This window comes from Acanthochromis polyacanthus, chromosome 16 (assembly GCF_021347895.1).
Source record: "Acanthochromis polyacanthus isolate Apoly-LR-REF ecotype Palm Island chromosome 16, KAUST_Apoly_ChrSc, whole genome shotgun sequence".
Lineage (NCBI taxonomy): Eukaryota > Metazoa > Chordata > Actinopteri > Pomacentridae > Acanthochromis > Acanthochromis polyacanthus.
Genome location: NC_067128.1, coordinates 33,018,892 through 33,041,632, shown reverse-complemented (window position 1 = coordinate 33,041,632; position 22,741 = coordinate 33,018,892). Strand labels below are relative to the sequence as shown.

Genomic DNA, 22,741 nt, shown 5'->3' with positions numbered 1-22,741 from the left:
TCAGTTCAATTAGTTCCTTCAGAATATGTGGTGTTGGTTCAATGTCAGATCTACAGATACAAAAGATATATTTTAAAATCTGCATTTCCCCACATTTCAGCATTTATCTTAGAATATCTAACATCACAGTGAGGCGACAAGTCAAACATTCAGGCTGATTTTAAATATCAGTATAACCTTTAATTAGACTACAGTTACATTTATACAGAGACAAACATAATCGGTGTTTTCTATACATCATAGTACAGGAATGACTAACGGGCATTTTCAGTATGTACAGCGGAATTGTTTGTACACCCAGAAGAAACCGTTTTAACTTCTTTTTCACAGGATTTGTAGTCGTACCAGTGAGAGTCTCCGGTTTATAATCTATCAGACGTCAAAAAAACTTCTCAGTAGCAGATTAAAATCCAGTTCTCCACTTCTCTGCTCCATCCATCTGTAATAAAGGTGTTTCTTTTATTGCGTACAAAAGCTGCCATGTCACAGTTAACTCTGCATCTTAAAGAAAATAAATATATTTGTATATATTCTAACGCAGCTCCATGTCAGAACATCCGTTTCTGTGCTTGAGCTTCCTCCCTGACAGGGTTAAGTTTTGGTCGACTTTACACTACCGTTCAAAAGTTTGGGGTCACCCAGATAGCAACAACAGCATTAGCTAACACAATGTAGCATTAGAGCACAGAGTGGTGGTTGCTGGAAATGTTCCTCTGCACCCCTATGGAGATATTCCAGTAAAAATCAGCTGTTTCCAGATAGAATAGTCATTTACCACGTGACCCCTTAGATGCATAAGTGAATAAAAAATTACTCAGTGAGGTCATTTTCTTTCAATATCTTTGTAATGAAACATTTTTATCATTTCATTTTCCACCTAAAAACATGTTTTTGATATGATTCCTTTTAAATTTGTAAGTTATTTTTGATTTTTTTAAATAAATTGTGATATTTGTACTATTAGCCCAGCCTCTTTATCACTGATAATATCATACAAGAGGTGATGCACAAACTTGGAGGGACAGAGAGCAGCAACAGCTGGAGGAAAAGAGTAGAAAAATGTCAGTGCTGACATTCATCTACTGCTGCTTTGTGTGATATTCTTCTTTTTCCAATTATAAAAATGTTAAAAATCGGCTACAAAGTGAAAAATAAACACATTTCAAGCATCAAATGTTTCTTGTATGGACAAAAAAATGATAGTTATTCTTAACTGAAATGACAAAAATGGCATAAAAACACATTGATTCATAAGATGAGTCATTTTAACCCACTTATGGAAGAATGTAGGGTCCAATCAGTGTAAGGGTTAACAATGACTAGACTGTATTTCTGATGAATTTAATGTTATCTTCATTGAAAAAAAAAATCTTTCAATAATAAGGACATTTCGTAACCCCAAACTGTTGAACTTTCGTGTATTTCTTCGATCAAACAGGCAGAAACGATGTGATCAGTCGAGTTGATGAACTAAAGAAACCTTTTTGTTTACAGTTGTGATTGCAGTTTAGATGCATGTATTAAGGTTCAACTCAACCAATAAGACAAAACTCCTGCCTGAGAGAAATGTTCAAAACTACGTCCTGCAGGTGTTTTCTCCATCAGTCTGTTTTCCTTTCAGTTGCCCTCCTCCTTGTCTGCCATCTCCTGCTCCGTCTCCTGATCCTCGGCCTCATTTTTGTGCGTCGTTTTGTCAGAAACTGTCCCGAGCATTTTGGCGTTGTGCTCCTGCGCCTTCGCTCGCAGCGCAGCGATACTGTTCTCCCTCAGCTCCTCCTTCGAAATCGGCGAGTTTGTGTCTTTGCTCTGCTTCTGCTTCTCCTCCTCCATCGCTTTGTCCACCGTTTTCTCCTGTAGTGCTGCTGGTGGTGGAGGAGGAGGAGGAGGAGGAGGTGGAGGAGTCAGGCTGCTGGCTTTTCCTGGAGACGGGTGTGTGGTTTCAACAGACTTCTTATGCATCCCTGCATGAAAAAGCAGTTTTCATTTAATAGGATGATGTATATTAGGGGTGTCAAACATAAGGTCGGTGGGACAAAACCGGCTGCTAGAGGGTCCAATCCGGCCCACAGGATGAATGTGCAGAGGTGAAAATGAATCCTTACTGTGAAAGGATGTTGTTAAAATTCCACTTATTTTGCTTGAAAAATTTCAGGTTCCTCATGATGTTTTGTAAAACGATAGTTCATGTGAACATTGTCAGAATGTATGAGTGGAAATTTAGAGTCCTTAAGTAATCACTATGCTGACCCACCTGAGATCAAATGTGTCCTCTGAACTAAAAAGACTTTGACACTCCTGATGTATATAATATAATAATTTGGTGATTTCAAGTGATTTTATCCTTTAAAAAAAAACGACATTTAAGTGAAATTTCCTCAAATACTCAGTGTTTGACATTGGAAGAGTGTAGAAGAGAATGAGGAGGTATAGATTGGGGAATCCAGCAGCTCTTATTCAATTAGACTCACCTAATTGATTTAAACTAATCAATTGACACGAGGCGCGGGAGGAGATTTGCTCTAATCTGTCCTGATGAAGTGGGATTATCGCTGCATTGACGGCTACATTTTAATGACATGCTGATGCCTTTATTGGCTCCTGATGTGAGTCAGGCTTAACACTCAGAATCCAGCTTAGAAGAAAACCCAGAAAACTCTTCAGTTCTTGCACCATTGTTGAAAAAAGAGGCTTATTTTCTAACATTTTAGCCACGTGGTTTGGATGCTTCAGCTTTAGTTTACCGCCGTGCAGAATTTTTCAGCCAAATGAGGAAAATGTGAGAAAAAGAAATACTTTTTAGAAGCTCCTTTGTACAGAATGGGTTAAGCTGTGGGTTTTAACCCTCCTGTTGTCCTCATTTACAGGCACCAAAACATATTGCTTCCTTGTCTGAAAAAAATCCTGCAAAAAAATTCCCCAAATTTCAGAAAATTTGCAAAACCTTCAGGAAGAAAATTCTAATAATTCTTAAAAACTTTTATTTAAAAAAAATCCCCCAAATTTAGCAAAAAAAAGTTCTTGTAAATATTTTCCAAAATAATGAGTAAAAATCTTTTTAAAAAGTCCTAAAAATATCTAAAATGATTACATACATCAATAAATTTTCTAATATTTTCTTAAGAACGTTCACATCCATTGCTGGATTTTGGTGATTTTTTGTGAAGGTTTTTAACAAACATTTTTAACATTTATTTTTTTCCCCCAATCAAAAATGTTCAAAAATTTCCCAAAAATGTTGAAAATGTGGACATCAGAAGTTTCACTGGGAAAATATTTTTTTCCCCACATTTTCAAACTTTAAAACGGGTCAGTTTTGACCTGCAGGACGACACAAGGATTAAGACACTATGTTTGTTTTTAACCCTTAGTGACAAAGCATGATTTATCATAAGTCATCTGGGTTGAAATCTCAGGAAAGATGTGAGAAAGGAGTTTATTCTGTCGCGCAGAGGAGACTAAAATGGCAGATGAGGGCTCTTTTTCTAACAGCAGAGTTTTAATATATTATTTTTAATGTAATATCTAATCTTTTGCTCACCCAGTAGCCAGGGAGCGTAGGAGTCCGTGATGCCGTCCTTGGCTGACTTGAGGATGGACTCTGGCAGGGGGATGGAGTGTCGGACCATCGCTCCGTACAGACCGTACTCTGCCATCACGCTGCTGCGACCCCAACACTTCTCCCTCTTCCTCCACTTTGCTCTGCGGTTCTGAAACCACACCTGAAAACAAGAAGGTCACACAATGAGTCCAGTTAAATTCTGACTGGAGCAAAACATCACTGCTATCTCTGCTTCAGTTTGACACTAGGAAACTGTTCTAAAAAGCATCACTTTATTAGGTACACCTGTTCAACTGCTTGTTAACACAAATAGCTAATCAGCCAATCACATGGCTGCAACTTTAGGCATGTAGATGTGGTCAAGATGACCTGCTGAAGTTCAAACTGAGCATCAGAATGGGAAAGAATTTAAGTGACTTTGAACGTGTCATGGTTGTTGGTCTGAGTGTTTCACAAACTGCTGATCTACTGAGATTTTCACACACAACCATCTCTAGGGTTTACAGAGAATGGTCCAAAAAGAGAAACTATCCAGTGAGCAGCAGTTGTGTGGACCAACATGCCTTGTTGATGTGAGCGGTCAGAGGAGAATGGACAGACTGGTTGGAGATGATAGAAAGACAACAGGAACGCAAATAAGCACTGGTTACAACCAAGGAATGCAGAATACCATCTCTGAACACACAACACGTCCAACCTTGAAGAAGATGGACTACAGCAGCAGAAGAACACACCGAGTGTCACTGCTGTCAGCTAAGAACAGGAAACTGAGGATACAATTGACACAGGTTCACCAAAATTAGACAACAGAAGATTAGAAAAACGTTGCCTGGTCTGATGAGTCTCCATTTCAGCTGCAACATTCAGATGATCAGAATTTGGTGTAAACATCATGAAAACATGGATCCATCCTGCCTTGTATCAACAGTTCAGACTGCTGGTGGTGTAATGGTGTGGGGGATATTTTCTTGTCACACTTTGGGCCCCTTAATACCAACTGATCATGGTTTAAACTCCACAGACTACCTGAGTGTTGTTGCTAACCATGTCCATCCCTTTATGACCACAGTGGACCATCTTCTGATGGAAACTTCCAGCAGGATAATGCTCCATGTCACAAAGCTCACATCATCTCAAACTGGTTTCTTGAACATGACAATGAGTTCTCTGTACTCCAATGTCCTCCACAGTCACCAGGTCTCAATCCAATAGAACCTTTGGGATGTGGAGGAACAGGAGATTATCATCATGGATGTTCAGCCGACAAATCTGCAGAAACTGTGTGATGCTATCATGTCAATATGGAGCAAAATCTGTGAGGAATGTATGTCATTTCCTTTTAATGCAGTGCATGATGGGAGACGTTGTTGGTTATCGGCTGTACTCCGCTGCTCCTGGTGCATTGTGGGAAACTCAGAGAGACTATAGACTGAACCTGAACGGTCAGGACAACTTTGTAAAGTGCACAAGACATTGACTGCAGATTTTAAATTTGTAAATTTAAAATAATTTCTAGACCATGACAAGTTGTTTTGACCATAAAGTAAAATACCAGATTGCTCATTATTCTTTTATCGTTTTGTGTCTCATATTTTGTCTTGTTTTTGTTGGTTTTTGTCTGATTTTTGTGCCATTTTGTTTCCTTTTTGTATCGTTTGTCGTTTGTCTATTTCTTTGTCATTTTGTTTCACACATTTGTCAGTTAGTGTCTCGTTTTTGTAATATTTTGTCTTGTTTTTGTTGGTTTTTGTCAGACTTTTGTTGTTTTGATCACACTACATTGTTCACTTCCAGATGACTGAATGTTCTGTGTTTTTATAAACACTCTGATCTGTAAGTTGTAATGCATAAATGATGAACTGAGGCATAATACTGTTGAAATTAAACTCGTTTTTCTTAAGAATATACTTTTTTGCACTAAAACAAAGGGAAAAACTTGGAGTTGTGGTTATTTATAGGTTATTATGCTGTGATTTCACTGTAAGTATGAGTTTGACACCCCTGACCTGTGTGTTATGAAACCGCATCTTTTTTAACTCTTCAATTTCAAGTACTAGAATGTAAATATCAGAGGAATAATGACATCTGCTGGTTGCTTATATGGAAGTCTGTTGTTTTTAAGCTTATTTCCATTAATCTGCTCGCTCACATCCATCTGGTGGCGCCTCAGAATGTGAACACTGTGCAAAATAAGCGCTTAATATTTCCCTCATTGCTTCGTCTGTAGAATATATCGTCTTCCATCGGTTGTCTGAGCAGCATTTCTCCTGCTTCTGGCTCCTGGAGTGCCTGAATTGATTTCCAGCAAAGCCCAGACCTTGTAATGGTCTCGGCACGCTTGTGAATATGGATGAGGAAAACAGGGAAAAATGAGCATCCTAAAATGGCCGAGGAGGCAGGATGAGATTGTGTGTGTGTGTGTGTGTGTGTGTGTGTGTGTGTGTGTGTGTGTGTGTGTGTGTGTGTGTGTGTGTGTGTGTGTGTGTGTGTGTGTGTGTGTGTGTGTGTGTGTGTGTGTGTGTGTGTGTGTGTGCTTTGCAGACCTGGAATTAAAAACGATCAAAGCCGGGGCCTGGAAAGCTATTCAGGTAGATCTGACGATAACCTCCATCTCATAAAAAGATGGGCCCCAGATGAGCAATCATGCTTTTTGACAGCAGCAGCAGCGTGTGTGTATGCGTGTGCGTGTGCGTGTGTGTGTGTGTGTGTGTGTGCATGTGTGGTGACCCGAGGGGGCCGCAGAGGCTGATTGAAAAATAAGTTAATTTCCAGTCCTGGTCGATGGGAGACAGGCGCTCAAATATCACGGGAAATTAAAACGCTCCGAGCAGCCAGGAGCGGCCCTCTGCTCAGCTGCTGACCTCCGCTAATTAATTCCTGTGTAGTTATCGTTTCATTTTCGGGCACCTTCTCCCAGAGACGGTCGGTGGAAGTTCTCCTCTATTAACTAATTACAGTGCTGAGGGCGAATTGGCTGCTAATGTGGAAAAGCACTGAGGAGGACGTCTTTATGTGCATCAAAAAAAAAGTCATTTCACCTTCGACCTGATGCTCACACACAGCAGGGAATCTCTGCATTATATCCTCCCTCATTTCAGCAGGTGTATAGGTGATAAATGCATCTATTTGATTCAGAATTGAAGATGTGGGTCATTCCAGAATTGGAGGACGTTTGGGCTTCAAAGGATTTGAGAAATAAATCTTCTCTTGTACAGTTTTCTGCTCCATAATTATCAATAATAGGTAATAAACTATCAAAGACTTGATTGGCTCCATTCCATGTTTTCTGTGTTGTTTGCTAACCCTACTCTAATCACAGTAACACGGTTGCTAATCCATGCTAATGTGATCTTTTTCTCAGCAGTAGAAGCTAGATATTTAGCTAGCTGTTACTGCTGACCAAGAGGACAAACTGACTGATGGAAAACAGTCAAAAGAATGAGTCTGATCCTGATAATATGAGGTAGAGTGAGACATTCAATCAAGGCTGACAATGTGATGAAAATATGAAAAATAGAAGAGAGGATATAGCTTTATCTACTCATTCTTTTGGAAAATTGTTTGATGATGCTGACGATACAAACAAGACACAAAATGAGAGAAACGGGACACAAAACGTCAAAAATGAGACACAAAATGAGAAAAATGAGACAAAAATGACAAAATGAGACACAAAATGACAAAAAAATGAGACAAATCGACAGAAACTAGGCATAAATTGACAAAAACAAGATACAAAATGACAAAAACGAGACACAAAGCTGCAAAAACATCACCAATAGGGTTGTTGTGGTACATGTTCCATGCATAATAATTATTATTTAAAATATTGTGTTGATTAAAAAAATGTTCCCATAATTACAAGAGACATCAATGAAAAAATAATGCTCAAAAAAAGGAGATTTAAATTTCATTTGAACTGTTTAATTTGAGATTCAGTTTGGCCATCAGAGGGGTGGGACAAGAGAAAAATGACATTTTAGGGGGAACTATCTGATATTCTTAAAATCATTTTCAAACATTCTTTTCTCCTAGTTTTTTAGATTTGGTCTCAGGAGAAGAACATTTACACAACAACTGCATGCTTTACTATTTTGGATTATTTGAAATTTATGGGATGTAAAATATCCTCCAACCCTGGAATCCTCTTTACTTCTGCATGAACTCTCACCTGTATCCTGTCCTCTGGCAGCTCGGTCTTCATGGACAGCATCTCTCTGGCGTAAACGTCTGGATAGTGAGCTTCATTAAAAGCTTTCTCCAGCTCCTCCAGCTGAAAGGATGTGAAGATGGTTCTGCACCAGAACAAATGAGAGGTCAGGAGGATGAATGAGCTTCAGATGCTGTTCACCGTAGCCTGAAAATCACATCTTTAGCTGCATTTTTAAACATTTATGAAGGCAATAACAAACACAGCTTCACATATTTTATATTAATGGGCTTTTATTGTACATACAAACTATTTCTGCACCTTTTTACATAAATATCAGCATCTTTGGCACCTTATTTCTATTTCTGTGACTAATATAACATGTGTAGGGGATCGATAAAACATCTATCTATCTATCTATGATTGCATTCATCTTGTGTTTTCTATTTATTTTCCTCTTTATTTTTACTAATCATCACAATTTATCCAATCTAAAGGCAATTTAGGATGTTTTAAATGATATTTTGTCCTTTTCTAATACTCTATTTCATGCAAAGACAAACTCTTTCTGCAATTTTTCTGCAATGATTCGCATTTGTGGCACCTTATTTCTATTTCTCTGACTAACATAACATATATGTCTATTCATTTCGTGTGTTATTTTTATTCATCATCTCAATTTATGCAATCCAAAGGCATTTTTCTAAAAAATATAATGCCACATAAACATGACTCAGATTGAAAATAGTCAGTTTTTTCCCATTTATGTTCAGTTTAGGTACCATAAAATAAAGGAAGTCTTCATTTTCCACTACACCAGACTCTACAATCTGGTAAAATCAGATTTCTTCTTTCCCTTCTCAGGAAACAAATACTATTTTACAAATTGAATAAAGCTACTGGAACATGACAGCATTAATTTCTGTTTGTCACAAATTAAAAAATAAGAAAAAGGAGAGAAATAAACTTTTTCTTTCTTCACATTCATGTTCTGAACGAAAAAAATAACATTTTGGAATTAAAGCAAGAAAAATCACAGTAATCCTGTCTGTTTTTCTCTGACAAATTCCAGTCTGACACCATATTAAATATAATAAAACCACACAGTCTCTATTTAGGGCAGATTAAATGGGATTAAACGCTCCTTTGTTTAGGATGCAGCGATTGCGTAAAAGGCCCAACAGGTCTGTCATCATTTTACAACAAAAAATCATCTGTATAATAATTACACAATTTATTTTATCGTCTGTGTTTTTACCTGTGTCGTCTTTTCTTCCTCTTCTTGCTCTGATTCATGGAGGATTTGGAGAATTTTTGGTCGCCGGAGGAGCTCAGATCATCGGAATCTGCGAGGAAACATCGATGGAATAAAAAAAAATCTGAACATATGAGAATATCTGCAGCTCTAGATTCAAAATATTTAATATATTAATGATAAATATTAAGATGGAGACAATGAAAGAATGCCAAAACAATTACACCTTTCTCAGTACTGTTCTTTCTGGATTTAAAATGTTTTTTTTTTCATTGTTGCGCACAGATTCGTTCAAAAATTAAAACCTAAAAATGACGCTTATATTCTTCTAATTTTTAGATTCTCTTCAATAGATTTGGATTAAAATAACATAAAATAAAACACGAAGGCTCCTGTTCTTGCCGTGTTTAATCTGTTTTTGCATTTTTGCTTAAGATAAATGAAAAACACTTTCTATCTACTTTGCGTAATTTTACTTTTAATCAGACACTTGCACTTTTTGTCTGTTTGAGCGCAAGAAATTATTTCGTTCCAGGTCTCCTGAATGAATAAATCAACCACAAATGGGAGTAATACTCTACATTAAAATATTCTGCTGACTGGGAAATAATCAGCTGCATCAGAATCCTGAATAAACGAGTTAAAAGGTGTTTTTTTTCTCACCGGAGCTGGCGGAGTGTTGCGCATCCATCTGTGCGTCCATGTGCGCCGTCCTGTGAAGCGGCTGCAGGTGCACATTCTGCGCCTCTGACAGCACCTCCAGAAAAGCGGGCTGGCTGTAAAACGAGTGTATTCCCTCCGGTCCCAGTAAACCCATACCGACCCCGAGCCCGCCGTGGCCCAGAGCGGAGCGGGCCGCCAGGACGTGCGCTCTGTGCGGCAGAGCCTCCAGCGGCCGCCTCGGCGCCGCCGGAGGCTCCTTGTTGAGGCCGAGCAGCTCCTGGATGCCGAAGCCGGTGCGCCGCTGCACGGTGGGGGCCATCTTCCAGCCCGGGGACGGCTGCTGGGGCCCGGCGTGGTTCACGGTGGTCTGCGAGGCTGATTTCTGTTTGTTCTCGGTGTCTGAAAGCACAGCTCCCTCCTTCCCCGTCATGGCGGCGGGATTCCACTTTTTCTTTCCAAAGAGATTAAAAGCTGGAGTCCCCGGTGCGCTGAGCAGAGATGCTCCTCTTTATCAGTGCGCTCTCCTCCGCTGCGCTTTTTATCCGGCAGGCAACAGGCGGCAGCCAATCACAGGAGGGGCCATGACAGCTCCACGAAGCTTTGTTAGATAAAGCAGCTCAGTGTGACAAAATAACCACAACACCTGTATTTCTGAGGGCAAAGGGCTCAAGATATGGATGGATTTGCTTTAATTTTTTCGGAAATAAGTCAGATTTTGTGACCATCAACCAGCAGGAACCACAAAAATGTTCATTAATAGAGATTCACGTTCGTATCAGAGTTTAGAACATTATATGAAAGACATGTGGCAACTTTCTCGTATTGTTTTGGGTGGATTTAAAGCTAAAGTTTCTAAAATTAGGTTTTTAAAAACGAATAAGTGAAAGAACTTGGCTTGACTTTCACTGAAACTCTCCACGTTTGTGTCGCTGCTCATCTGATCCTGGAGTCAAACAGATCCAACCAGCCGGAAAAACCCCTCAAGTCGAGGAAATCAGCTTAATTTGCAGCACGTTTGCTCGCATTCAAACTGTTAAAATTTAGCAGTTGCGCAGTTTAGACCCATTTACCTCTAAATCACCAAAAAGTCAATGTGTAAAACAGAAACCGAAACCCGAGAAAGCAAAGCAATTTGGATGAAACTGTTTATAAAATAGATTATTTGACTTTAAGGCTTCTATCAGTCATATTGTGTAAGGACTATAACTAATTCTAGTTAAGAATGAGTTAAATCACTTAATAACTGATATTTAAAGGTCTTTTGGTTCAAATGTGGTTGGATTTTATAGCCATAAAATGTACACGTATGTGTATACGTGCGTGAAATGTACATTTTTACTTTTTTTGTGCGCGTAAAATACACAAAAAAGTCTAATTTGGAGGCCAGGAAATTGCTCCTATGTCCTAAAATTCTAATTCCACTCACCAAAAATGCACCCATTAATTGACCTAATAATATATAAATATAATTAAATCAGTTGCTCAGCTCTGCACGTTCACCCTTTGTGCCGTTAAAAATATGGACACATTTTCACCAACACAAAAAAAAACAGCTTTCAGGGGTCAAATTTAAGAAGCAACATCTAAATGAGTTAATTAATCAGTTCAGCTTCTTATTTGAAGTGATTGATCCGTTAGCAGACTCCAGCTTCACCCCAACGTCCCACATACCCTCCCCTCATTTGCATATTCTAATTAGGTTTGCGCACTAAATGTTTTGTCTTTGCTCGCAGTCTGCGCATCTGTTGATCGGTTATTAAGCTTTTTTTTTTATTCTTTGACTGGCCCCATGATAAAGAATACAATGTCCCAGTTCGGGGTATTTAGGACACCCCAGGGTGGCAATTAAATCCGAGACAAACAGGGGTCAAACCGGTGCGCAGCAGCAACACATTTATTTACCTCCTGAGTGTCTTTTCTGGCTTGAGGTCTGATATCAGAGGTACAAAGAAGAAGAAAAGAAAGAAAACTGTGACACGGACTGAAAGGTTACACAATGTTTCAGTGAGTTAATCCGATTCTGAAAGTGAGAGCAAACGGAAAAGACATTCAGGACGTCGGGGGAAATCATGTGCAGCTTCCGTTCATTCATCACAGAATAAACCTCAGCTCAAATTCAAAGCCACCGAATTGTGAAATGAGGTGAGAATACTTTCATTTTCCCTCGTTTTTTTTCTCTCTCTCCTCCTCCCTCCTCCTCGAACCTAATCTTCCCTAATCAGCTATTATTCAATTATTGCGCGCTTCCAATCGTTCGGAGATAATTTGAGGCACACTTTTTGGACATCTGGACAGATAATTGCGCAGAGGAGACTTTATGGAGATGAGTGGACGCGCCGGGTGGAAGCGGAGATGCTGCTGCTTTGTCAGTGAAGGCCGATGAATAAATAAATAAGTAAGGTGGCTCCCGTGGGACGGTTTGGCACCCGTGCGTCACGCTGTCAGCGGCGGCCGAACAGATCCAGTGAAATCGGTGATATGATCTAGAGATGTGGCATCAACCCGTTCAAGTCAATTACTGGCACACATGCGGCTTGTGCGCGTCACGGTTTTCTAAGATTCGTTCACCTCCGGAGGCCTAGAGGTGAAATAAATGCTCAATTTTAGCGGCAAAATAAAATAGAAGTCAAATAACGCTATAAAAACATGAAATCTGGCACGATCAATTGATATGTATACAGTCTGAGACACAATCACTTATTTTATGTGCTCAAAAAAGAATAAACGTTGGAGATTAAAATGGCACCGAAGAGGAAGGCAGAACAGAGCAACTGAAATCACCTTCAGCATCTGAGGAGGAGCTATTAGAGAGACATTTCATTAGAGGTGAATGAAGAGATCAATGCCATACCAATAGCCATGCTAATGAGGTTTCTATAGCACACACACTGCAGACATGTGGAGGACCTAAACCAATCACATCCCTCCAGCAGCAGCATCAGGATGCAGCCAGAAAACAGCTGTTGCATCATTAGCCGCCTGGAAAGCTCATCTCTGTTCAGAGAAGAAGAAAACCATCCCGATAGTCAGGAAAAACTTAAAAGATTTAGAAAAATATTTTAAAAAGCAGCTTGTTTTTGATTTTTGAAGCCTCGACTATGAGTCAAACAAAACGCACACTTAAAAACAGGACTTAAAGATACACAGCTGTGCTCATATGTTTACATATCCTGGCAGAATTTGTAAATATAATCACCATTTTATTAACCCTTAGATGCATATGAGGCTGTTTTCTTGCAATATCTTCATAATGGGAAGTTTTTATCATTTCATATCCCAGCTGTTCCTCAAAAACATGTCTTTGATATTATTCCCTTTATTTTTTTAAGTTACCCTTAATACTTTTCAAGAAATTGTGACGTTTGTATTGCTACCCCAAGCTCTTTATCACTGAAAACATCGTACAAGAGGGGATGCACAAAGTTGGAGGGAAAGAGTGGAAAAATGTCAACAAAATGGATGTTTGTATTCCTCTGATGACTATTGAAGACCCTCCACATGGACAGCAGCTGTGCCTGATCAGGAGCTGATTGAGCCACACCTGGGATCAAGCGGCTCACCCAACATTAAACCTCCCTCATTTCCAGCGTCTGGTTCTCTGACAGGAGCTGCTTCCTTCAGGAGCTCCAGCAGCCTGGTTCTGGTTTGCAGTCTTTAAGTGCACCATTGCTGCCTTGGTTGGCATTAGAAATAAAACTTTTTGTTTTTTTAGTTGCCACCCCGTTTCACCCTAAAGTGAAAAATGTAAACTTTGATTTCTGTTTTTACTTTTGCTCTGAAGTTGTGACTCTTGCAAATCTTCTCAACTCTAAACGAAGCCTTTTCTTTTGTTAGTATTTGTTCATCAATTGTCTGGCAACATCAATGTATACCTGAAGGTAAATGATTCATATAAATGAAAGCAACATCCTCATCCCATAGTCTATAGAATTCACTCTAGTTTTTGTTACTTTTTATCTTTTTAAGACAGATATTGTGAACAGAAACTTGAAGTTGCTTCCAAATGTTAGTCTTTTCGTGTATGTCTTCATTCATTTGGCTCTACAGTTATAAAACTGTTGTAAGTCTTTAAGGTTTGTTTTAAAGATTAAACCTGTAGAGCAGAACTGCAATATTCTGCTCAATGGAAATGTTCTTTAAAAGCAGAGGTTTGATTCAGGTCAAACTGAACCTTCATGCTGAATGCAGAGTCACCAGACAATTTCCTGTTTACCATGAAAACCCACAATTATATCCATGTGCTAACATAACTGTACAAGGGTTTTCTAATCATCAATTAGCATGATTAGCTAACACAATGTAGCATTAGAACACAGGAGTGATGGTTGCTGGAAATGTTCCTCTGTACCCCTATGGAGATATTCCATTAAAAATCAGCCGTTTCCAGCTAGAATAGTCATTCACCACATTAACAATGTCTAGACTGGATTTCTGATTCATTTAATGTTGTCTTCACTGAAAAAAAATGCCTTTCTTTCAAAAATAAGGACATTTCTAAAAGACCCCAAACTTTTGAACGGTAGTTTAAATCTGTACTCAATGTGCTGCAAAAAAAGCTCAATAAATTCAGAAAAACAACATGAGACTGACATGTTGTGGTGGAATACTAAACTAGACGTCCAAATTCATGAGTAGTTCAACACTTTAATACTCATAAATGCGACTTTAAAGTCATTATAGAATGTTTTACTAATTAAGCTCACTGATATTTCATTCAGCTTGAATATAAAAAAGAGTCTGGGTCGGTCCTGTTCTGCCAGAGTTTCTGAACCACGCTCACCTCTTACCGTCTGATCTACCTTTGTCTTTGTTCGAGGCTCCACAAATGGCTCTTCTAATCTAGCTAATTGCCGTTTCCCAGGGCTCGGCGTTTAGGAAGAAGAGCTGGGTCACCAAACAGCCGTTGATCAAAACATCCTATTAGGGTGGAAGAAACAAAAAAAAGCTCTCACAACCCGAAACAATGTGCCACCGGTGATTCAACAGTTTGCTCTGTGGCCACAAAGCATTAATTAGGGCAATAACTTCATGCTATTGCCGTTCTATAGTCTCCATTTCTGTATGAGTGCATCTATTCGTGCTCTGAAGTTTGCCGGGGACTCTGACTTGCCGAGTGTGCCGCATTCCCCTGTTGCATGTGCAGATGTGTTTTTGGAGAACGTAATGAGGAGAACGCTCTGGGAAACGTGGGAGAGTGGCCCCCCGGCAGACAAACCTTCTTGACAAAATAATATTCCTCTTTGTAGCGGCTGCTAACAGGGATTGACATATTTACTCGGGCCCATTTCTTGTCTAATTAGCACACTTCCACGGCGGACAGGAGCTAGTGGTTAGGCAGGAGAAGGGAACCGGACAGGCAACACAAAAAGGGGCCCCCGGTTTCAGCGTAATTAGGTGAGACAATGCCCCTGACTGTTTTGAGCCATGGCAGCGGCTCAGAGCTGGGGCCAAGCCGGCGAGCGGACGCCCCGTGAGGTGCAGCTCCCCGAGACCTTAATAAGCCCCTAATTGTCTTTTTTGATTCACATGGGCAGCACCAGCAGACATGAAGACAGCCTATTCCTGGTCTCCTGCAGAGAGCTTGGTCTCCGTCCAGAGGAAAGGGGACGAATCGGAGTTTCCTCTAATAAAAGAGCTTTTACTGTTTGGCCCCCAAAAACTCCAGACAACTCGCCTAAACGTCTTGTGACAGCGTCCAAGATCTGGAGGCCGAGGCAGGAGGTCATGAACTTCAGCAGCTATTCATGTCGTCATGAAGTCCAATCAAACTGACTTTTAGATATTTAGTTGTTTGGAAGTAAGATCAATCATTGGTGTGCTTTGCAACAAAATAGACATGATTATAAAGAGTCACTCATCAGAATAGATATTTACTGTAATTATCAAGTATTTGTATCTGTAATCTTGTTTCTTTACTCAGCTGTTTCTTTCTAGACATTTCTATGGACACAGTTGAGATTTATTGAGGATTTTAGAATAAAAGCCAAAGACCTAAAGTGAGTAATGCAAACTGGGATTTGTTTTTGTTGTTTTTTTGTTTGTTTTTACTTTTGCACTGAAGTTGTGACTCTTGCAAATCTTCTCAACTCTAAAACTAAACCCTTCTTTTCTTTTGTTAACATTTATTCAGCAATTACCTGATGGTATCAATGTATACCTGAAGGTAAATGGAGCAAAATGGTTGATTGTTTGGTTGATGGTTGATTTTTTGTGAATGTTCTTAAAATATTAGAAGTTTTACTGATATATATATAAATATAAGGATTTTTATTGGAAGTTTTTTACTCATTTTTTTGAAAATATTTACAAGAATTTTCTTGCCAAATTTGGGGGATTTTTAAAAAAAATAAAACTTTTAACCCTGGTGTCGTCCTGTGGGTCAAGTTGACCCGTTTTAAAGTTTAAAGAAGTGGGGGAAAAAATATATTTTTACAGTGAAAACTTCCACATTTTCAATGTTTTTGGGAAATTTTTGAATATTTTTTGGTGGAAAAAAGAAATGTTAAAAAAATATGTTTCTTTAAGAACATTAACATAAAAATCTCCCAAAATCCTGTGAAATTCGGTGGATTTTGGGTGATTTTTATGTGAATGTTCTCAAAGAAAATATTAATTTTACTGATTTAAGTAATCACTTTAGATATTTTAAGGATTTTTTTTGGAAGATTTTTACTCATTTTTAAAAAATATTAGATTTTTAAAAATTTCTTCCCAAATTTGGGGATTTAACATATATATATATATATATACATACACAAAAGAAAATGTTAAGGGAAACTTTTAAGGGATTTTTAGAATTTTCTTTCTGAAGATTTTGCAAATTGTTATAAATTTAGGGAATTTTTTTTGCTGAAGTTTTGGATTTTTTCAGACAAGGAAACAACACTTTTTGGTGCCCGTAAATGAGGACAACAGGTTAAATTTCTTAGCTAAATCAGACCTCCAACTTTCTGCCTTGTTTGTCCCATTTTATCCAGCCTTGCATTTATTTGTCAGATTCACTTTCTCTTTCTTTGCAGCTAATGAAAAGCGTGGATTAGGAGCAGCTGGACTCTACAGGCTGCATTTCAACACTGCAGGATGAGTCTGTTTAACCACACACACTCTGACTGCTCCATATGTTCCCGGACACTTCTGATGGCAGGTGGTTCTCAGAAGATTCCATATTTCATAACTCCCTCTCTGTCCCCGACATCCCCCTGCAGTCACGGCTCGGCTCAGAGGCACGTCAGTTTGATGTGCCCTCGCTCCCTTAATTAGCTGTCAATTAGTGCAAATGAATCAACTCTTCGCCTAATTAAGCAATGCCACCAGGCAGCTCCCATCCACAGGCCATTGTGTGAGCAGCATGAGAAAAGCACAGCTAGCAAACTCGCTTTGGATCACGAGTGCAACTTAACGATCACACTGACAAGCCGTGTTCATCGAGCTGAGTGTGTGTGTGTGTGTGTGTGTGTGTGTGTGTGTGTGTGTGTGTGTGTGTGTGTGTAGGGGCTGTATACGTGCACAGAAAGGAGTGTACACTACAGGACAGAGGTTTGGAAGCAAGATCAGATTTGTAGTAAAAAACAGATCTACAGCTTCATTGGTGCAACAAAATAAACATGATTATAAAGTGGTCGGCCATGTAAACTGACGGAGCACATTGTGCCAAGAGGTGGCCAACTTTCTGCAGAGTCAGTCGCTACAGACCTTCAAACTTCATGTGGCCTTCAGATTAGCTCAAGAACAGTGTGCAGAGAGCCTCATGGAATGGGTTTCCATGGCCGAGCAGCTGAATCCAAGCCATGCATCACCAAGTGCAATGCAAAGCATCAGATACAGTGATGTAAAGCACACCGCCACTGGACTCTAGAGCAGTGGAGACTTCTCTCTGGAGTGATCAATCGCACTTCTCCAGCTGGCAATCTGATGGACCAGTCTGGGTTCGGCGGTTGCCAGGAGAACCATACTTGTCAGACTGCATTGTGCCAAGTGTAAAGTTTGGTGGAGGGGGGATTGTGGTGTGGGCTTGTTGTTCAGGAGCTGGGCTTGGCCCCTTAGTTCCAGTGAAAGGAACTCTGAATGCTTCAGCATACCAAGACATTTTGGACAATTTCATGCTCCCAACTTTGTGGGAACAGTTTGGAACTGGCCCCTTCCTCTTCCAACATGACTGTACACCAGTGCGCAAAGCAAGGTCCATAAAGACATGGATGACAGAGTCTGGTGTGGATGAACTGGACTGGCCTTGATGTGACAAATATGCTTAAAATATTTCGGTTTTTATTACTTTTACCTTTTTAAGAAAGACATTGTGAGCAGAAACTTGAAGTTGCTTCCAAACTTTTGGCCTGTGGCAGATATTAAATTCTTGTGGATTCATCTTTGACATTTGAAAAGCTGATTTGAAGGTATAATATTATGACCACCTACCTAATATTGTGTTGGTCCACCTTATGTGGTCCAAATTGGTCTGAACCATTGGGCCTGGACCAGAGGACCTCTCAGGGGGTCCTATGGGGTCTGGACCAGGACGTTGGCAGTGGATCCTTTGGGTTTCTGGGTTGTCCAGTGGGGCCTCTGGGAATCCAACTTGTTCCACTGCATCCTGTTGATGTTTGATCAGAATGGGGTCTAGGAAGTTCAGAGGTCAAATCAACATCTTGGGTGATTGTCATGTTCCTCAAGATGTTCCTGATTGTTTGGTGTTGTGGTGGGGTGTATTTTCCTGCAGTGACATTTGCATGAAGGAGTGTGTTTGTTCTGTGTTTATTTTGGTGTCTAACTCTCATCAACACGGACGCCAAAACCCAAGGTTTTCCAGCAGAACACCACACAGTACCAACATGACAGATGTTATTCACTTCACATGTCAGTGGATTTACTTATATGATCGCTGTATGAATTAAATAAATAACATAGTGATCGAGTTACTTTTTATAAAAAAATCAAATCATTTCTTCTGGATATTTTTTATGTGCAAAATGCAAAGTGTTTGTCCAAATTTCCTATCTTTATCCCACTTTTAGATCTATATCCCTTTGCACACAGATACTGTAAAAACACGCTGTCACATGAGCACTTAGCTCTACATTTAGGTCTTAAAAACATCTGATCTTTTAATCCCCCAAATATCTCTTAGTTTCATGTCTGTTTCAAACAGCTAAACTGTGGATTTAGACTTTATGCAAGGCCACTGCAGGAGGACATTAAAAGTCATTTCTTGTTTTTTAACCCTTCTGTCGTCCTTCAATTCAAATTGACCCGTTTTAAAGTTTTAAAAATGTGGGAAAAAAAATATTTTCATAGTGAAAACTTCCACATTTTCATAATTTTTTTAAGGAAATTTTTAAATATTTTTTTTGCTGGGAAAAAAAAAAAGTTTAAGAACATTCACAAAAAATCAACCAAAATCCAGTGAATTTTGCTGTCAAATTTGGGGATTTTTTTATTTAAAAAAGTAAAACTTTTGAGGGAAACTTTTCAGGAATTTTCTTCCAGAAGATTTTGCAAATCTTTATAAATTTGGGGATTTTTTTTCTGAATTTTTGGACTTTTTCAGACAAAGCAACAACTTTTTTTGGTAAGGGCAACATGAGGGTTAAATGAGAAACGGAGACGTGAACATGTGAATCTCCGGTTGAAGACTGGATGCTTTGAGTGTACACATTTTTTTTTTCTTTCTCTCACTGACATAACTAAAATACTGACCTGAGGGGTCACGCTTTTAGATTATTTGCTAAACGTTCTGTTAGTCTAGTTTTAGGGTTCACATTATTATTAAAACGTATTAAACACACCGTGGTGTTCTGTATCTTGCAGCCTTAAATTCATGAATATTAATTTCAATTTCAGACTGCGTACTTCATTTACAGTCGGAGCAGAAACGTAATCTGTTTAAACATCTGTTCCCTTTACTCTTCAGGCAAGAAAATGTTTTTTCCTCTGACACACGTGTTCATAAACACTACAGGCCAAAAGTCTGAAAGCAACTGCAAGTTTCTGTTCTCAATGTCTTTCTTAAAAAGGTAAAAATAATTTAAAAAAAACAGTATGAATTATATGGATGTACTTACTGCATGATCACACTTTGCTTTCATTGATGTGCACCATGTTCCTCCATTTATCTTCAGGTATACACTGATGTTAGCAGACAATCACTGAATAAATGTTAACAAAAGAAAAGAAGGCCTTAGTTTTAGAGTTGGGAAGATTTACAAGAGTCACAACTTCAGTGCAAAAGTAAAAAGAAATAAATCACAGTTTGTATTACTCACTTTAGCTCTTTGGTTTTTGAGAGTATGGAGACTAAAATCCCAATAAATCTCAACTGTGTCTCTATAACTACCATAGAAATGTCTAGAAAGAAACAACTGAGTAAAGAAACAAGAATACAGATACAAATACCTGATAATTATCGTAAAAATCTATTCTGATGAGTGACTATTTGTATAATAATCATGTTTATTTTGTTGCAAAGTACACCAGTGAAACTATGTCCTTTTAGCCTGTTGTGTACATGTTTAACTTGGCTAACTAAAGTTTATACATCAGCTTTAATTTAAGTTCACAGGTCATTAAATCTAGTCATTTGGAAAGCGTGCAGTCCGACTAAGAAACTGAAAATTAAATATTTTAAGTTGTCCAGTATTGACTTCGTATGACTTCTTTCATAGATTTGATGTTTAATTATGTTTTTATGCAAGTTTCATTGAAGTTTAGCAGGACATTTCTCACATTTTCAGAGAAACGGGGTTGTTATGGAATAAATTAATTCAAAATAAAGGTTTCTTTTCATATTTATTTTTGTCCAAACATTCAATTTAATTAATTGACAAGCTTTGTTTTACTTTTCTACGGTTTTAAATTATTTAGCACGTGTTGCTAATGTCCCTTTTGTGTAACCAAATTAGTTTCCTCTGTTGTTCTTCTCCACAGTAAAATGTAAATAAGTCATGAATCCTAAATTTGCACCAGAAGTAAGAGATTTATTTCTTAGATTTGATGTTTGTTTATGTTTTGATGCAAATTTTATTGAAGTTTAGCAGGACATTTCTCAAATTTTCAGAAACACAGGGTTATTAATGTCCTAAATTAATTCAAAATAAGCTTCAAGAAACTGATTTTTATTATTTTGTTTACAGTTATATTAATCACTATATCAAATTGGATCTGAAATGCAGAAATCTGCCCAATAAAATAGCAAACATGTATAAATTCTTACCAACAGAGCTGGTAAAAACCCTAAATTTGCACCAGAAATAGAGTCCACAGTGGAGTCTTTAAGCCAAATGTGACAGAAAAAACACATATTAACCCAAATACACCACAGACGATCTATAAATTGTTGCTTTTAGGCCTTCATTGCGTCTGCATGTGATCATGTTTAATCTCTGGGATGTTCACCGGTTAGAGGCCTGTGAACAGTGCATCCATGCTTCCTGTCTCTCCTCCAGCAGCCACTCTGGACCATTACAGGCTTTAATTGTTATTTAATGGATTAAACATTCATCCTTCCTATGCAAAACCCCCCCGAGGGCTCCATGACAGCATCGCCGTGTTCACACAGCTAAACATCCCCCATCAACACACACACAACACACACTCCACGACGCTCATTTGACGGCAGTGTTTGTGCTTAAAATTCAATTACCCACTTATTGATAGCTCTCTGGGGTGCTAAAGAAGTGGCCACGGTGCTGCCGGAGGTGTGGATGATTTCCCAGGAGGCCTCGGTCTCCTCCAAGCATCTCCAGCTGGATCTATTTCACGGCTTTACTCATCAGCAGCAGACACAGATGGAGCACAAGCAGTCGTCATACACCTGCACACACCAGCACACACACAAAACACACACAAAACCCGAGCAATTTATTATTGTACGTGCCAACGCTGCAACATTTTTTGGGATCTGAATGGTTTTTCGAGGGAAAAACTCAGATAGCCATGAGAAAAGTGTGTTTTTGTGAAAAATAAGCACATTTCATACATCAAATGACATGTTTTGTACACTTTTAGAGCTGCCAGTTCCAGATTTGATTCATTAATTAATAATTTTGTTGCCAAGATGTGACAAAATCATGAAAATGGGCGACGTCCCAGTTCAAAATTCTAAGATGTTCAATTTAAAATTATGTTGGGTTACATTGTTTTTTAGCTTTATATTGTGTTGATTTGCAAATAAATTAAGATTTATCCATTTGTTTTCATTGTATTTTGCTTCACTTTTCTGTTGAAAGTGGTTTTATTATTGTTATCTTGACCTATTTTTCACACTGCAAAATCTGTTTGTTTCGATAAGAAATGCACAGATGGTGTTTTAATTCGAACAATGGCTCTTTTACAATATATTCATGTTCATCAGTGAGCTATGAGCAGCTGAATGGAATCCAGCCATCAGTCATTTATTTTAGAACCGTTAAAATGACATTTATTCTCAGGATTCTGATAATAAAAGTTGTTTAGAGGCTAAGAAAAATCTTCCAGTTTTGGTTTTTATTGCTTTAAGAGTAACAAATCATACTTTATTTACAGTCGCTGTGGAAACGTAAACTGTGAACTGACACAAAATGAGAAAAACAAGACAAAATGACAAAAATGAGACACAAAATGAGAAAAATGAGACGCAAAATGAGAAGAATGAGACACAAGATGAGAAAGATGAGACAAAACGACAAAAATGAGACACAAAATGAGAAAAATGAGACACAAAATGAGAAGAATGAGACACAAAATGAGAAAGAAGAGACAAAACAACAAAAATGAGACACAAAATGAGAAAAAGGAGACACAAAATGAGAAAGACGAGACAAAATGACAAAAATGAGACACAAAATGAGAAGAATGAGACACAAAATGAGAAAGACGAGACAAAACGACAAAAATTAGACAAAATGAGAAAAATGAGACACAAAATGAGAAAGATGAGACAAAACGACAAAAATGAGACACAAAATGAGAAAAAGGAGACACAAAATGAGAAATACGAGACAAAACGAGAAAAATTAGACACAAAATGAGAAAACTGAAGCACAAAATGAGAAACATTAGACACAAAAGACAAAAACAAGACACAAAACAACAAAAATGAGACAGAAAACGCAAAAAGCAAGACACAAAAGACAAAAATGAG

At 38.5% G+C, this 22,741-nt stretch overlaps 1 protein-coding gene across 1 annotated transcript; it reads right to left on the bottom strand.

Annotated features, from left to right (window-relative positions):
* Positions 1–148: 148 nt before the first annotated feature.
* Positions 149–21,549, bottom strand: LOC110958959 (visual system homeobox 2-like). The gene is made up of 9 exons (XM_022205698.2): positions 21,267–21,549; positions 19,686–19,769; positions 18,043–18,243; positions 14,415–14,544; positions 9,628–10,225; positions 8,968–9,055; positions 7,731–7,854; positions 3,539–3,719; positions 149–1,961 (listed from the first exon to the last, which is right to left on the bottom strand). Exons 5-9 carry the CDS (start codon positions 10,055–10,057, stop codon positions 1,618–1,620), a joined length of 1,167 nt encoding a protein of 388 aa, XP_022061390.2. The 5' UTR covers positions 10,058–10,225; positions 14,415–14,544; positions 18,043–18,243; positions 19,686–19,769; positions 21,267–21,549; the 3' UTR covers positions 149–1,617.
* Between the last annotated feature and the right edge of the window lie 1,192 nt (positions 21,550–22,741).

Coding starts and splice junctions, on each gene's coding strand:
- LOC110958959 (XM_022205698.2), bottom strand. CDS start 10,057: ATGACGGGGAAGGAGGGAGCTGTGCTTTCAGACACCGAGAACAAACAG. Junction 9,056..9,627: donor GCAACACTCCGCCAGCTCCG/GTGAGAAAAAAA, acceptor GTTTCCTCGCAG/ATTCCGATGATCTGAGCTCC. Junction 3,720..7,730: donor TGCCAGAGGACAGGATACAG/GTGAGAGTTCAT, acceptor TCTTGTTTTCAG/GTGTGGTTTCAGAACCGCAG.